Consider the following 16,973-nt stretch of genomic DNA (forward strand, 5'->3'; position numbering starts at 1 on the left):
CTCACTTCAGTTGTCCTTTAATTTTCCATACCCTACTGCCACAGCAACCCTTTCACAGCAAAGCAAACATCACCTAGACAACAGACTTACATCACTGTGTCAACTCTTCAAAGGGCGGGGGGATTTGATTACCTTCTGGTCATAGTGTTCTTATCTTATCTGAAATAGGAAGCTTTCTGGAATTTGTATACTGAGATTAGCATGCTACTTCCCACAGTCCCACTGGCACTGTACAGTAGACACATAGGGACCTATTTTAGAAAACAAAACCGTAAATTTGGAGGAGTAAATTTACATATATACTTGAGGCTTTTTTGGAAATTGTTTATTTCTGGATGTTACAACCACCTTACTTACAGAAGTAATAAAAAAACGAGGAAAATAGCATAGTGAGGATGGTGAATGTTACAGGCTCTTCTCTCTGTCCTCTGCTACCTATAGATTCTGTATAAAAATGAAAGAAAGGTGTTAGTAATTGTTCACGCAGTATGTGTGATATTATGTTAAAGGTACCACCTAAACAACTTTTGTTGTTATGTCTTCGGATTCTCTCCATGACTTATAGCAGAACACACACAACTAACTCTTTGTACATAACTAAAAAACACAGTAAGAAGGTAGTACACCTTCATTTTCTGTCCCTCCTATTAATTGTTTTTGCAATTGAAGGGGCACTATGGCCAAAATTGTAAAATTTAAAATATGTGCAAACATATACAAATAAGAAGTACGTGTTTTCCTGAGTAAAATGAGCCATAAATTACTTTTCTCCTATGTTGCTGTCACTTACAGTAGGTAGTAGAAATCTGACAGAAGCGACAGGTTTTGGACTAGTCCATCTCTTCATAGGGGATTCTTGGCAAGGCTTTTATTCTTTACTAGCTGGTCGCTCGGCGTTGCCCGGGTATGTAATTGGCTAGTGTTAGCTCTGTCCACTTTTTCTAATCCTAACACACAATTACTCAATGATGACCTAGTTTGTGAGCTTTGCGGTCTTTGGCATCAATAACTGGCATTGAAATGAAATAAATCTAATTGGCTGTGGCTCCACTCCTTTGAAAATCAATAGGTGAATTTTGATTAGCTTTTGTAGGCTCCACCCACTTTTCTGAATAATAATCCCAGTCACCCAGTGACCAACTGTGCAAAGTTTAAGAACCCTGACATTTACAGACAGTGTAAGAATGGCTGCAGTTTACATTCTGGCAGTGAAATTTGTATTTTTCTCCACCCACTGATGTCCTAATATTTCCCGGGTATGTATTTGGCTGCTGTTGGCGGTTGCCACTTTTTCTAACCCTAACACACAATTGTCAATAGTCAATGACCAAGTTTGTGAGATTTGTGGTCTTTGGCATGAATCATTTTCATTGAAATGAAACACATCTGATTCGCTGTTTGTGGCCCCACCCCTTTTCTAAATATTTAACCCCAGTCACCCAATGATCAACTGTACCAGGTTTGAGGCTTGTGCCATTAACAGTGAAAAATAGCAGCAATTAAATATTTGCCTTAAAAATCAATAGGTGAATTGTGATTGGTTTTTGTAGGCTCCACCCACTTTTCTGAATATTAATCCCAGTCACCCAGTGACCAACTGTGCAAAGTTTTAGAACCCTACAATTAATAGTGTAAGAATGGCTGTAGTTTACATTTTCCCAGTGAAATTTGTGTTTGTCTCCGCCCACTAAAGTCTCGGCATTGCCCAGGTATGTATTTGGCTGGTGCTGGCTCCGCCCACTTTTTCTAACCCTAACACAAAATTACTTAATGACCAAGTTTGTGAGCTTTGCGGTCTTTGGCATCAATAATTTGCATTGAAATAAAATAAGTCTGATTGGCTGTGGCTCCACCCCTATTCTGAATTTGAACCCCAATCACCCAATGGCCAACTGTACCAGGTACAGGTGATTAACAGTGCAAGAATGGCATCAATTAAATATTCCCCTTAAAGATTAATAGGTGGATTTTGATTGGCTTTTGTAGGCTCCACCCACTTTTCTGAATATTAATCTCAGTCACCCAGTGACCAACTGTGCAAAGTTTGAGAACCCTACCATTTATAGTGTAAAAATTGCTGCAGTTTACATTTTCTCAGTGAAATTTGTATTTGTCTCCGCCTACTGATGACCCAGCATTTCCCGATTATGTATTTGGCTGGTGTTGGCTGCGCCCACTTTTCCTAACTATAACACACAATTACTCAATTACTCAATGACCAAGTTTGTGAGCTTTGCGGTCTTTGGCATCAATAACCTGCATTAAAATGAAACAAATCAGATTGGCTGTTTGGGGCTCCACCCCCTTATATAAATTTATAACCCCAGTCACGCAATGATCAACTGTATGTACCAGGTTTGAGGCTTGTGCCATTAACAGTGCAAGAATGGCAGCAATGAAATATTCCCCTGAAAAATCAATAGGTAATTTTTGATTGTTTTTTGTAGGCCCCACCCACTTTTCTGAATATTAACCCCAGTCACCCAGTAACCAACTGTGCAACGTTTAAGAACCCTACCATTAACAGTGTAAGAATGGCTGCTGTTTACATTTTCCCAGTAAAATTTGTATTTGTCTCCGCCCACTTATGACCCTGCGTTGCCCGCTTATGTATTTGGCTGGTGTTGGCTGTGCCCACTTTCCTAACCCTAACACAATTAATCAATTACTCAATTACCAAGTTTGTGAGCTTTGCGGTGTTTGGCAACAATAATTTGCATTGGAATGAAACAAATCTGATTGGCTATTTGTGGCCCCACCCCCTTTCTAAAATTGAACCCCAGTCACCCAATGATCAACTATACCAGGTTTGAGGCTTGTGCCATTAACAGTGCAAGAATGGCAGAAATGTAAATATTCCACTTGAAAATCAATAGGTGAATTTTGATTGGCTTTTATAGGCTCCAACCACTTTTCTGAATAATTATAATCCTAGTCACCCAACGACCAACTGTGCAAAGTTTGAGAACCCTACCATGAACAGTGTAAGAAAAGCAAAAGTTTGCTTTCTTAAAACAGAAAGAATTTGCAATAATTCAGGTTGGAGTGAGCTTGAGATGTCTCCCAGGGCATCACTGCTGAATATATGCAAATTAACCATTGTTACCCTTAGAAGCTAAACACACCTCCAGAAACACTGGAATGCAATGATGTGTCATCTTGTTAATTTGTACAGAGCCATAATAATCCAACATGCATACAGACTGTTTTGGATTGTTTGATCCTCATCAATGCATGGCATAGATTAATTTGGCTCTATGGAGTAGGGCTTGTAACACCGAGAGGTACAGACTAACCAGCAAGCTCATGGTGACCCAGAACTCATTGGAGTGTGTAAGGGACTACAATGGTCCTAAAAGCCCCCTTACTAAGATGTTAACCTCCCTGGCGGTAAGCCCGAGCTGAGGTCGGGCTATGCCGCCGGGAGGCACCGCTCAGGCCCCGCTGGGCCGATTTGCATAATTTTTTTTTTGTTACACGCAGTTAGCACTTTGCTAGCTGCGTGTAACCTCCGATCGCCGCCGCTACCCGCCGATCCGCCGCTATCCGTCGCGCCGCAGCCGCCCCCCCCCAGACCCCGTGCGCTGCCTGGCCAATCAGTGCCAGGCAGCGCTGTGGGGTGGATCGAATTCCCCTTTGACGTCACGACGTCGATGACGTCATCCCGCCATGGCGACGGGGGAAGCCCTCCAAGAGATCCCGTTCTTTGGGGCTGGGGGGATGCCGCTGAGCAGCGGCTATCATGTAGCGAGACGTTGTCTCGCTACATGAAAAAAAACAAAAAAAAAAACATATTTGCTGCCCCCCTGGCGGATTTTAATAAACTGCCAGGGAGGTTAAGAAAAACAAAAGTTTGCTTTCTTAAAACAGAAAGAATTTGCGATAATTCAGGTTGGAGTGAGCTTGAGATGTCTCCCAGAGCAACACTGCTGAATATATGCAAATTAACCATTGTACCCTTAGAAGCTAAACACACCTCCAGTGTAACAGTGTAAGAATGGCTGCAGTTTACATTTTCCAGTGAAATTTGTATTTGTCTCTTTTTGGTTATGGGAATAAAAAGTATCCTATACTTTATTCCAGGTAATGTACTATGTGTGTGCCAAATTTCATTCAAATCCGTTCAGCCGTTTTTGCGTGATCGAGTAACAAACATCCAAACATCCTAACTTTCCCATTTATTATATTAGTAGGATAAATATATTCCCTAAAAAGGATTTAAACAATGATGCTGGCCAGCTTCCCTGCTCGCTACACAGTTTTTTGGCAGTTGGACAGAGCACCTGCCATTCACTAAGTGCTTTTGAAAATAAATAAATCTCTGAGAATGCCCCATGAAGAGATGGACTAGTCCAAAACCTGTCGCTTTTTGTCCAGAGCAGAGACAAGGTCCTCCAGCACCCAAGGCTGAGACACCAACGTGCGCCCCTCCATCCCACTTCATCCCACCCCAGCCATCACACCCTGATTGCTATTAAACTAAAAGGCGCCCCAGGGCCCCCAACCCCTCTAACACCTTAATCTCTTGTTGTCCGGCTTGCAGTCACTGCCATTTACCCCCTTTTCTTATTTCTCTCTGCTTCAAACACAATAGGAGAATGATAGCTGAGTTGTGTGCCCCTTCATACACTGCGCCCTGAGGCTGGAGCCTCTCTCGCCTCGGCCCGGCCCTGCTTCTGTCAGATTTCTGCTACCTACTGTGACAGCAACATAGGAGAAAAGTAATTTATGGCTTATTTTACTCTGTAAAAAACCGTACTTCTTATTTGTATATGTCTGCACACATTTTAAATTTTACAATTTTTCACCACAGTGCCCCTTTATCTTCTTTAGACTTGAATCTCAAAATAAGAAGTTGTTTTAAATTCTGAGAGTCAGGAAATCAGGAGAGGAGAGAAAATATTGGAGAAAGTACACAGTGATCACAGCATACCGTATTTTTCGCCGTATAAGACGCACTTTTTCTCGCCCAAAAATGGGGAGAAAAAGTCCCTGCGTCTTATACGGCAAAGGCAGGGAATCCCCAACTTAATAACGCCCGCCGTTCCGAACCGCCGACCCGCCGCCATGTTGGGGATTCCCTGCCTGCTTTCCCCATGCCTGCCCGAGTCTCCTGGCCCCCCGGATGGAGTGTTAATAGCAGCGGCAACTTACCTTTGGCAGGCTCCCGCGCTGATCCTATAGCATCGCGCTGCCCCCCGCTAGCCTCCTCTGCCTCCCCCCTCTGTATCTGGCCCCCCCGGGTGAAGGAATAAGTATCGGCAGCTTACCTCCGCAGGGCGCCCGTGATGACTGCAGACGTCCGTCTTCAGGGCACTTCTCGCTCTAGTGGCCGGCTTTGAACTGCGCGTCATCAGTTCAAGCCGGCCACTAGAGCGAGAAGTGCCCTGAAGACGGACGTCTGCAGTCATCGCGGGCGCCCTGCGGAGGTAAGCTGCCGATACTTATTCCTTCACCCGGGGGGGCCAGATACAGAGGGGGGAGGCAGAGGAGGCTAGCGGGGGGCAGCGCGATGCTATAGGATCAGCGCGGGAGCCTGCCAAAGGTAAGTTGCCGCTGCTAGTAACACTCCATCCGGGGGGCCAGGAGACGCAGGTGGGAGGGAGGAAGGCTGGGGGGCACTGGATGACATATGGGGGGGCACTGGAGGACATAAGGGGGGCACTGGAGGACATATGGGGGGGCACTGGAGGACATATGGGGGGCAGTGGAGGACATATGGGGGGCACTGGAGGACATATGGGGGGGCACTGGAGGACATATGGGGGCACTGGAGGACATATGGGGGGCACTGTAGGACATATGGGGGGGCACTGGAGGACATATGGGGGGCACTGGAGGACATATGGGGGGGCACTGGAGGACATATGGGGGGCACTGGAGGACATATGGGGGGCACTGGAGGACATATGGGGGGCACTGGAGGACATATGGGGGGGCACTGGAGGACATATGGGGGGCACTGGAGGACATATGGGGGCACAGGAGCACACATGAGGACACACAGGAGGGGCACAGAAGGACACGTGGGAGGACACATGAGGACACAGGACACATGGGGGGCACAGAAGGACACATGGGGGCACATGAGGACAAATCGGGGGCACATTAGGATACACAGGAGGACACATGGGAGGCACAGAAGGACACATGGGGGCACATGAGGACACATGGGGGGCACATTAGGATACACAGGAGGACACATGGGAGGCACAGAAGGACACATGGGGGGCACATGAGGACACAGGGCACATGAGGACACATGGGGGGCACATTAGGACACACAGGAAGACACATGGGAGGTACAGAAGGACACATGGGGGGCACAGGAGGACACACAGAAGGACACATGAGGATGTGGGGGGCACAGGAGGACACATGAGGACACACAAGGTTATGTACAAGACGCTCCTGGAATACGGACGCACCAGGTTTAGTATTTTTTTTTTCCCCTGGTTTTTGCCCTCTAAACCTAGGTGCGTCTTATATTCCGGAGCGTCTTATACGACGCGAAATACGGTAATCTATACACTATATACCGTAGTCTTACCATATGTCCTAACAGTGACAGGGGGTGACCACACAGTGGTGTGGGTAACGTTGGCAAGATTCAGTGTAGCCAGGCAGGCAAAGTGCTGCAGGTTGTCTGTACGATGAGCTGTGAACCTAAATGAAGTCTTCCGGTTTTGTAGACCTTTATCTAAGTCCTCACTATAGGACTTATGTAGAAATGGTTCTCCTCCTCTGGTCAGTGATATAGTGAGATAGTTGACAGGAGCCACTCCTTCAGCTGAACATGTAACTTCATATTCTTTACCCTCCTTTAGTTCCTTCTCCAACTGCATAGTCACTCTAGATGGCAGAACTGCAATAAAATAGCACACAAATAAATTGCTACAGAATTAGTAGAACTTTCCATGTCCTGTTTCTGTCCCTTCTTTGTGAGGGTGTGTGTGTGTGTGTTGATGTGGAAGAGGAGCTGAGGTTTCTGCTCTTTATCCATATTATAGGAAGCTGTAGTTACCTCCCGTACCACAAGATGGAGCCCCCCTCACCTCTATGAGCTGGATTGCACATGCAGGAAGGAATGCTGAACTCACAAAGAACAGGAAGTGGAACACACAAACTCTAGAAGTATGTGCTACACATAAGTTGAGGTACAGGAAGTGCAGAGAGTAGAGATGTGAAACTCGGATCTTTTCAATGATCCGGATGATTCGAATCGGATCATTGAAAAGATCCGGATCTTTGATCATTTTACTACTGAAGCATTCAGGGGTGAATTGAACAGCAGGACAGGTCTGTGGACAGGAGAAGGGGAGGGGGGTGGACACACAGAGAAGGGGAGAAGATAGACAGAGGGCAGGGAGTGGACAGAGGAGGGACGAGCAGAGAGCAGAAATGTTTGCACACAATACCCACATGCTGCAATCATATGCTTTACATATTTCACCTATATGGTCATCTGTATATTCCCATTCCCCAAAGCATTCCCAGAAGATAAGTGCAGCTGTTTAGAGCGAGTGCAGGAGGATCATATTGCACTGCAATCACAGTGCCTGCAAAGTTACTGAGTTGTGCTGAGTTGAGCCAAAAGCTTCCAATGTGTTCACTGTGCACAACTACGGAACACACAGCCTATAATGAGAAGCACGTTTCAGCCAGTATGTGTGCTCTACACATATCTGGCAGTGGCACCGATGTCTAGGGTTGCCAGGTCGGCTGATGGACAGGGGGTGGAGTTAGGGGCGGAGTCAGAAGCGCACTTTTATGTAGAGTGGGGCTAAGCAATGGGCTTTTTAAAAAATGTTTTTTACAGTATTTATATCGCACTGACATCTTCTGCAGCACATTACAGAGTACATAGCCATGTCACTAACTGTCCTCACCAGTACATGCACATAAGAGACCACTTTTCACCAGTAAATGCACATAATAAGAGACCGCTTTTCACCAGTAAATGCACATAATAAGAGACAGAGAAGAAAACTATTACAAAACTGGAAAACTATGCATATAATGCAATGCATTTATGGCGTTTTTGCACAGTGAAGTGGTCGATTTCTTGCGGGAAGTTTTAAAATTTATTTATTTTTTTCCACCAAAATTTTTTATTGAGAACAATAAAGTGGACATACATAGGCATAAAGTTAAAATATAAATCTGCGCATACATGTATGTACACATTTTGAGCAAATATAACAAATATAACAGTATAACAGTATAAATTGCGTTGTACAATAGTATGAATTCAAGTGTAAAGTATAGTAAGCAGCGGGCTCAGGCGAGATTGAATGAGATTGAAAGTCACGCCTGGACTATACGGAGGGGAGATAGAGCGGAGCCAATGCACACAAAGAGCGGAAATACAACCAGAGAATTATGGGTCACTCACTCACCATATCTCCAGACTCCTGACCTTACCTTGCTTCCTTCGCAGATGCAGAATCGCATTGCAAATGACGTGAGTGACGCACGTCATGCGTGCGTTGGCAACGCAGCGTTGGCGTTGCCGTAGCAACGTCGGGAAGCGCGGGCTCGGGGGCGGTACTTAAGCTGGCGTAACTTACGCCGCGTAAGCTGGCTGGCTGTGCCTTTGACTGACAGCCAGGCAGCGAATCAGCGGTCGCGCAGCGCTGGCGGACGGGTGGCGGCAAGTGGCAAAAGGCATAAAACCGGACATCTTAATTGTCTGGTTTAACATGCCTTTTTGGACAGGACACAGCGGCCAAAAACCGGACTGTCCGGTCTAAAACCGGACACCTGGCAACCCTACCGATGTCCCCTCTCTCTCATCTACTTGTGGCTGTGCAAGGCTGCCTCCCCTCCAACTGAGCGATCCATCTCTGCTCTGCTTCCAGGACCCCGCTGACCGCTGAGAGGGGGCGTGTCGCTCCTGGCCCCGCCCCTGTTGCGATCCGAATCACTCATTTTGATGATTCGGATCATTCGACTCACAAAATAGATTCGGATCAAAGATCCGAATCGTTCATGATCCGGACAACACTAGCAGAGAGGACGTGCCTGCTGAAACCAGACCTGAAGTCAGAACTTCCTCTCTGCTCTAAAAGATATGTAAAAGCAAAATAACCTATGCAGATTCGCCTAGGTATAGTGAAAACGGGCCCTAGTTGGTTTTAAAAAAGATCGGTGTGATTAGTAGTGATTAACTTATTGATGAAAGAAAGGGAGGAGCGCTGAAAGGTGTAAATTGCTCTGGTCCTAAATGGGTGAAAACCCCTCAGTGTTCAAGTGGTTAATATTAGAATATAGGCAAATTTACCAATATTCTGCTATCGGCTTTCCAGGCCCTCTTTTATTATGTATGCCAGCCGGACTGCTAGAATAGTGGCCCGTGAAAGGGAAAGCCAGCCAGCATCTTTGCATAAGTCATTGCCAGGTTGAGCTATTAAAAATAATAGATAAAATCTTGACCCCCCATCGGGAGGTGAACTAGTGTAGAACCTGTTGGTAAGAAGTTCAGAACTGTTATCACAATACAAACTGTAAGTGACAGCTACATAGGAAGTTAAAAAGAAGAACAAAAAGGATAGTGCATTTACCTAGTTATATAGATAACTAGCTGATTGCCTGGGAATGTATTTGGCTGGTGTTGGCTCCGCCCACTTTTTCTAACCCTAACATACAATTACTCAATGACCAAGTTTGTGAGCTTTTGGGGTCTTTGGCATCAGTAATTTGCATTGAAATGAAACAAATCTGATTGGCTGTTTGTGGCTCCACCCCATTTCTGAATTTGAACCCCAGTGACCCAATAACCAACTGTACCAGGTTTGAAGCCCGTGCCCTTGAAAAGCAATAGGTGAGGTTTGATTCACTTTTGTAGGCTCCACTCACTTTTCTGAATATTAATCCCAGTCACCCAGTGACCAACTGCGCAAAGTTTAAAAACCCTATACAAAAAGAGATGAATGCATCCGCACTCCGAGTATGAGCTGTATAATTACATAGTGTGCTAGCTACAGGACCAAAAGAGGAGTTTCTGGAAAGGAAGGGCAAAAGCGATCCTGTACAAATTGCTGCACCACCAATTATGAATGTAACAAAACTTTATTGGACATTCTACAAAAACATCATAAAAACATTAAAACAGTTACTGTAACCAGCAAATCACCACAATGCGGTATAATGTGGGAAAACAGATACACAAATGCCTCACCTCCTATATCTCAAATAGACCCTAACGGCTGCCAACAAGGTACTCAAAGTGGGTTCATGAGATTGAGCCCACCATTGGGTATATGAGACCCGGGTCTGAGCTAATAGTCTGAAATTGAATAATAAGGGTGGATTTCACCAGGGAAGGATCTCCTATAAACCACCGTGAGAATAAGATCAAAAAAGTGCTAAGTGCATGACAATATGCTCATGAGCCATGAGAATTGATAACCATAAACATATATGGACAGTGCATATAGGGATCATGGATCCCAAAGTATTAATGGATATACATACGTAGCCCAGAATGATGAGTGCAGGCGGCCATGGAGTGAGGGTGGAGGGAGGCACACAGGATGCTCCACGCGTGGCGTGGTTCAAAGGACCACTTCCTCAGGAGCGGTGCATTGTGGGCAAAGATCTGCTTAAGGGCTAAAATCTCGGAGAAACCAGCCCGCTGATTGGGCGGCTGGCTTGAATGGGCGTGGAGATTGCGTGGCGTGCATCAAGGCTGGGTGGCGTGCGCACAATGTATCAATGGGCGGTGCATGGGAACGGGATTGCGTGCGTATAATATACGTCAAAGAAGGGTAATGTGACGGACGCGGCTGTGAAGCCGCTTACGCATGCGCGTCTAATGGAAATGGAGCGCACGTCAATAACGGAAGTTCAACAAACGTGTGATCGTCAGGGACATGGATGGGAGTCTTGAAAATCCAAGCCCTCCCACCGCTGAAACGCAATTCGAAACTGTACGTTCCCAAGTGCGCACACTCATCTAATTCAACCAAGTCCTCGCTATGTGGGATGAGTTTTAATCAATGCCTAATATGTCTAAAACGCCCAAACAACAATTAAAAAGAAAAACATTTAAGCAAAACATGCAAAAAGCTTAGTATAATATATTATAGTATTAAATCTTAAACAAGGATTATGTATATATAGAAACGAAACATTGCATGTTACTGTTGTATATATAAAAAATGTTATAAATTTACACAGAGTATATCGCTGATGGCACAACATGGCGAGAGAAGAAAGATATCAGTAATGTTACACTAATGAGAGGAAAATTGCCTAACAATCATATGCAGTGGGCACAAGAATTTCAGCGTCCATTCACTGCATGTATAAAAAGCACCATATATAGTATCCATATATCCTGGAATAACATATCCATGGAGTTGGAAATAGGGGAAGAAGAATATCACAGATTCCCTTGGGGTGGGGAGGATAAAGAGGGAGAAGGTGTCGTAACTCAGGCAATCATTCGCAAGTGTGTTCTTCCATGATTGAACCAATGGAGGCAATAGTGGATTATACGTTGAGAGGGCCGTGAGCAGACTTCCCAGGTCCCAGAGGATCTAGATGAGAAAGTATATTTACTTATATGATTTATTTAGCTCCAAAAAGGAGCAAAGCATTTCATATACACACATATATACACAAAGTTACATATGTCAGTGAAAAAGGTGGCTGCGGTCCACTCACCAAGGACCACTACCACCACACCCCCACAAAGTGAAGGATAAATCAAAGTGGTCTGCGCTTACCTCCGCAGAAATTTATGTAGTGCGCACAAGTACACATACATGTACCATGGTAATCTGCACTACCTCCGCAGAACCATGCCCCATGTTGTGCACTAAAAATAACATGTCAATAAAAAAGGGGTGAAAAAGTAAAGAAAGTGAGAACACATCCCCATGTATGCGTACCCACTATTACCAAAAGTAATGATAATTATTAGTGTACATACTTACCCAAGAAATGGTTTAAAGGAAAATTCCTCATTTAGACCTCTAGGGGCTCTACTCCCCATTTGGTAAATCCATCTCAATTCTCTTTGTAGTAACAGCCTGGTCACGTCACCACCTCTAGAGCCGATTTTTATACATTCCAAAGCGACCACATGTAGGCCTGTCGTTCTCCCCTGATGGTAGAATAGGAAGTGTGAGGCAACACTTGTAAGTTTTTTCTGATTTCGATGGTCCCTACTTGCTAATGAGATATTTGATAGATGCTGTTGCACCCTCTTTCTAAGGACCCTTTTCCACCAGCGCGTTTGCGCTGGCTGAATCGCAAAACCGCAAACCGCTAGCGATTTTACAATCGCTACGGTTTGCTTTTTAACATAGGAATCGCGGTAGGTCATTTCCACTACCGCGATTCGCTTTTGTCGGGAACGCGAACGCGCGGCGGAGCGATAATTGCCGCGATTTTGCTATGCAGTGCATAGCATAGCAAAATCGCGGCCGCAAACGTCGGGGGAATCGCCGGTTTTGCGATTCAGCAATCGCTAGCGTTCAGCGTGAACACTAGCGATTGCAGGTGGAAAAGGGCCCTAAGCTGATTACTGGTCTGTCCTATATAGAGCTTATTGCAGGGGCAACTCAAAAGATAAATTACATTGCTTGATCTACAGTTGTTATATTGCTGGAGCTGAAAAGTTTCTGTTCCAAGGGAATTAGTTACTGAGTGGGTGGGGGACATGTATTGGCAAACAGAACAATTGCCACATGGATGGCTACCTCTAAGTCTAAAACCACTTCCCAGAGATCGAGTGGATCTCTGGTAAAAGCTGTTACACACTATGTCCTTAATGTTTTTGGCTCTCCTACAGCTCATTGAAGGGAATGGTTTGAGGGCCGTGGTTAAGTGACTATCGGATAATAGAATGGACCAATGCCTCTGAAGTTTTTGTCTAATGTCAGACCACTGGTTGTTATAATTAGTGATAAAGCGAATAGTCTTGTTCTCTGTTTTATTTTTGGGACATAACAAGTCAGTTCTATTGGCCTCACTGGCTCTCCTATATCCACGAGCTATTACCTTCCTAGGGTATCCTCTGTCTCGTAGGCGTTGTGTTAAATCATGAGCTTGTTGCCGAAAATCTTCTTGCTCTGAGCAGTTCCTTCTCAATCTGAGAAATTGACCTGTTGGAAGGTTCATCTTTTGGTCTGGTTTATGGCAGCTTTGGAAATGTAGTAAGCTATTGTTTGCTGTTGGTTTGCGAAATAGATTAAAATGAATATGGTTGTCCTCCCCCATTGTTAGTCGAAGATCCAGGAAGTCTACCTGTCGGTCTGAAATGTAAGACGTTAAATGAATATTCAAATTATTGTCATTAAGTAGATCAATAAATGCCTGGCAGGATTCAAAAGAACCATCCCAAAAAAATATGATGTCATCAATGAAGCGATGCCAGCCCAAAATATGGGACTGGCATCGCTGCAAGGCGGGGCCGAAAACCACCTCTCTCTCCCACCACCCCAAAAATAGGCCAGCATATGATGGGGCGCACCGCGCCCCCATCGCTGTACCCGCAACCTGTAAATAAAATTGACGGTCAAAAGTAAAATAATTAAATTTTAGAATAAATTCCAAAAGTTGTAGTATAAAGATATTTTTCATTTCTACTTCATGACTCTCAGTATCCAAAAAGTATTTAACGGCTCGCAGGCCGAGTTCATGGGGGATGTTGCTATACAGGGATTCTACATCACATGTTATCATTAGAGTGCCTGGGGGAAAGGAAACACCTTCAAGTTGATTAATTAAGTGTGTGGAGTCCCTTATGTAAGAACTTAGACTCACCAAATGTGGTTGCAGATGGACATCCACATATGTGCAACATTTTTCAGTTAGGCCTCCAATTCCCGACACAATGGGTCTTCCAGGTGGACAAGAAATGTTTTTGTGTATCTTTGGTAGTAGGTATAGCGTAGGTACCACAGGTTTGTCCACTGTCAAAAACATGAGTTCTTTCGGAGAGATTATACTATTTCTGACCCCGTTTAGCAAAATCCTATCCAACTTTTTCTTATATACTTCAAAATGTACAGGGAGTTTGGCAGGCACTCAGGGTTTGCTGTAGAAGAACCAGGCAACATACACTCAGGCAAGCTATGTGCTCAAGATCAAAAGGATAGTATATGCAAAACATATGGAGAGACAGAAGAAGATCTGGCACTATAGCTTTAATATGTAGCAAAAATTGACATGTGCTAAAGTGCTGTTGTGCAAAAAATTTATTGAACAATGCAGGATCGTATTTGATCAAAAGACATATATGGGTGACAGTAGCACAAAGAGGTTTGCTAACCTGGGTGTCAGGGAGGTAGCAGGTGTGGGTGCCAATAGGTGCACGGCCTTACGCCGTTTCGCAGGGCAAACGCCAAGCTTCTTCCGAGGAGTGCACAAGGTGACTGAGTGAAAATCGGGGATAAGAGCGCGTCTATTCATGACGCACTTCCGGTCCGCTGAGCTAATCCCGCCCTCGCTGTCTAATTGGCTTACAGTCTCGCTGAAGGCTAAGGGCAAGATACTGCACTGCTACAGATGAGTCGCGTATGCGCGTCATATGACGTCGCATTGACGCGGCCAATAGCAGTGCAGATATGCTGAGAAGGGCGTAATAGGGGTACGCTGTAAACAACAGCGTTTACAAAGTTGCTACTATGGCAACGTGAGATGTCCCAGCTTGACTAAGCAAATGCTGGGGCGATCTCCGTGCGCAAAGGCAACAAATGAGAGTATTCTCTCATTTAGGAGCTTATTAGCTAATTGAACCCTATGCTTGAAGCAGAGCAAGAAAAACAACAAAAGTGGGCAGGATATGGCAATAGTGCAAGTGTGTGTAAGTAAGAGAAAAGGGAAAAGGGGAGTGGTGTGTGAAGAGAAAGAAAGTGAAAAAGCACTAAGTGTAGAGGACCCCCGCAAAAGAGAGGGGATAAGTCAGTGGATAAAAGACCGAAACCCAGAGAGACATAAATATAAAAGTAGGTTCCATCATGGCGAGAAAAGGCAGCAGTATCTCATTGATATAAATTTATTAATTTGTAAGCTATACTAATAATGAAGGTTAAGATCGTCCTATTGGTTGAAACCCCTAGAAACCTAGGTTTTAATTGAAGCCTAAAAAGGAAAATATATAAATTAAATATTTTTAAGAAGGACAAATTGCCATGATGAAAGCTACCTGGCCTGGGATCGGTCACGGAAAGATTGTCCAGGTACCTGGACCACGTCCTTCGACCGCTTCTGTCACTTATACCTTCCCATTTGAACGACACAATTGATGTGTTGGGGGGCCTGGGGTCCCCGCCGTGGTGTAAAGGGGACCTGTTGGTGACCATAGACGTCGCCAGCCTCTACAGTAGAATACCACACACTGACGGTATTTGTGCCGTGAGAATGTACCTGGATAGAGGCAAAACAGATACTTCTTATAATACCTTTATATGTGAATGTTTGGAGTTTGTCCTTACACATAATGCCTTTCTCTTTGGCGATGCATGGTACCAGCAGGTCTCGGGCACCGCGATGGGGACCCCAGTAGCCTGTACATATGCTAATCTGTTCTTGGGTGCCTGGGAGGAAGTATATATTCACTCCCCCAGGAATCCATACCGATCGGCTTTGAGGATGTGGTCCAGGTACGTGGACGATGTCCTGGCCTTTTGGTCAGGAGGAGTGTCACTCCTTGAAGACCTTTTGGTATACTTGAACCAAAACGAAGTTAACATGCAGTTCACCATGGAATGGTCCACAGAAAACGTGTGTTTCCTGGATCTAGAGTTATGTATTACCCCACAAGGAATCATGACGAAAGGCTATCGGAAGCCAACAGCGTCTAATACCATTTTACATTCTAACAGTTATCACCCTAAACATGTCACGGAATCCCTCCCCTATGGCCAATTCCTGCGTCTTCGTAGGAACAACACCAGACTGGAGGATTTTCTCCACCAGTCTGGTGAATTGAAACAGAGACTCTTGGCTAGAGGCTATAACGAGCGTAGTCTAGATCTTGCCATTAAGAGGGCCACCGACAGAGACAGGATGGATTTAGTCACGAGAAAAAAGCGTAGGGAACCCTCTAGAGAAACGAGTGTCTTCTCTTTTGAATTTTCCCCCATGGCCAAACAGATTCAGTGGGCCTTTAGCAAAAATTGGTCACTCCTGTTAGAAGACCCCATCCTAAAAGATAGATTACCTGCTAAACCTATGATAGCCTTTAAAAGAGCACCCACTATTGGTGACATCTTGGTGCACAGCGATTTCCGTCAAAATCCGCATCGCACTTGGCTGAGCGAATTAGCACCAAATGGCAACTATAGATGCAGTTTTTGCAAAGCATGTCCTCTTATGAAAACTGGCACGTTTTTTCAACTCGGCCCCATACAATGCAAAGTTCCATTCTTTTGTACCTGTAGAACCAAATTTGTGGTATATGCATTATGGTGCCCATGCCAGCGATTTTACATTGGCAAAACCACCAGAATGGTCAAAGAACGAATTTTAGAACATGCTCGATTGCTACCCAAGGGTAAAGGCTGCCCAAGGATAGTCGAGCATATGTCCGCAGCTCACCAAAGTGATCCCAGTTTACTTTCCTTCGCGTGCATTGATGTTTGTAATACTCCACGTAGAGGTGGAGACAGAAAGAAACTTTTGCTTAGACAAGAAGCACATTGGATTTTGCGCACCCATGCCATGGGAGCCTTAGGTCTCAACGATTACGTTGACCTTGCTTGCTTCTTGGATCCATAGTTATATATAGGGGTCTTCTCCTTTCCTTTATGCCTATCAAACCATTGATTGTTGCCCGGTAGCTTTCATCATGGCAATTTGTCCTTCTTAAAAATATTTAATTTATATATTTTCCTTTTTAGGCTTCAATTAAAACCTAGGTTTCTAGGGGTTTCAACCAATAGGACGATCTTAACCTTCATTATTAGTATAGCTTACAAATTAATAAATTTATATCAATGAGATACTGCTGCCTTTTC

General features: G+C 44.7%; 1 protein-coding gene across 1 annotated transcript in view; it reads right to left on the reverse strand.

The window, feature by feature from the left end:
* Positions 1–308: 308 nt before the first annotated feature.
* Positions 309–16,973, reverse strand: part of ICAM4 (intercellular adhesion molecule 4 (Landsteiner-Wiener blood group)) — a 29,210-nt gene continuing 12,545 nt past the window's right edge. The window contains exons 2-3 of the mRNA XM_068272213.1: positions 6,551–6,865; positions 309–444 (exon numbers count right to left, since the gene is read on the reverse strand). Of these exons, the coding sequence (XP_068128314.1) occupies positions 350–444; positions 6,551–6,865 (410 nt within the window). The 3' untranslated portion in view covers positions 309–349. The remainder of the gene's footprint in view (positions 445–6,550; positions 6,866–16,973) is intronic.

The sequence above is a fragment of the Hyperolius riggenbachi genome, chromosome 3, assembly GCF_040937935.1.
Source record: "Hyperolius riggenbachi isolate aHypRig1 chromosome 3, aHypRig1.pri, whole genome shotgun sequence".
Classification (NCBI taxonomy): domain Eukaryota; kingdom Metazoa; phylum Chordata; class Amphibia; order Anura; family Hyperoliidae; genus Hyperolius; species Hyperolius riggenbachi.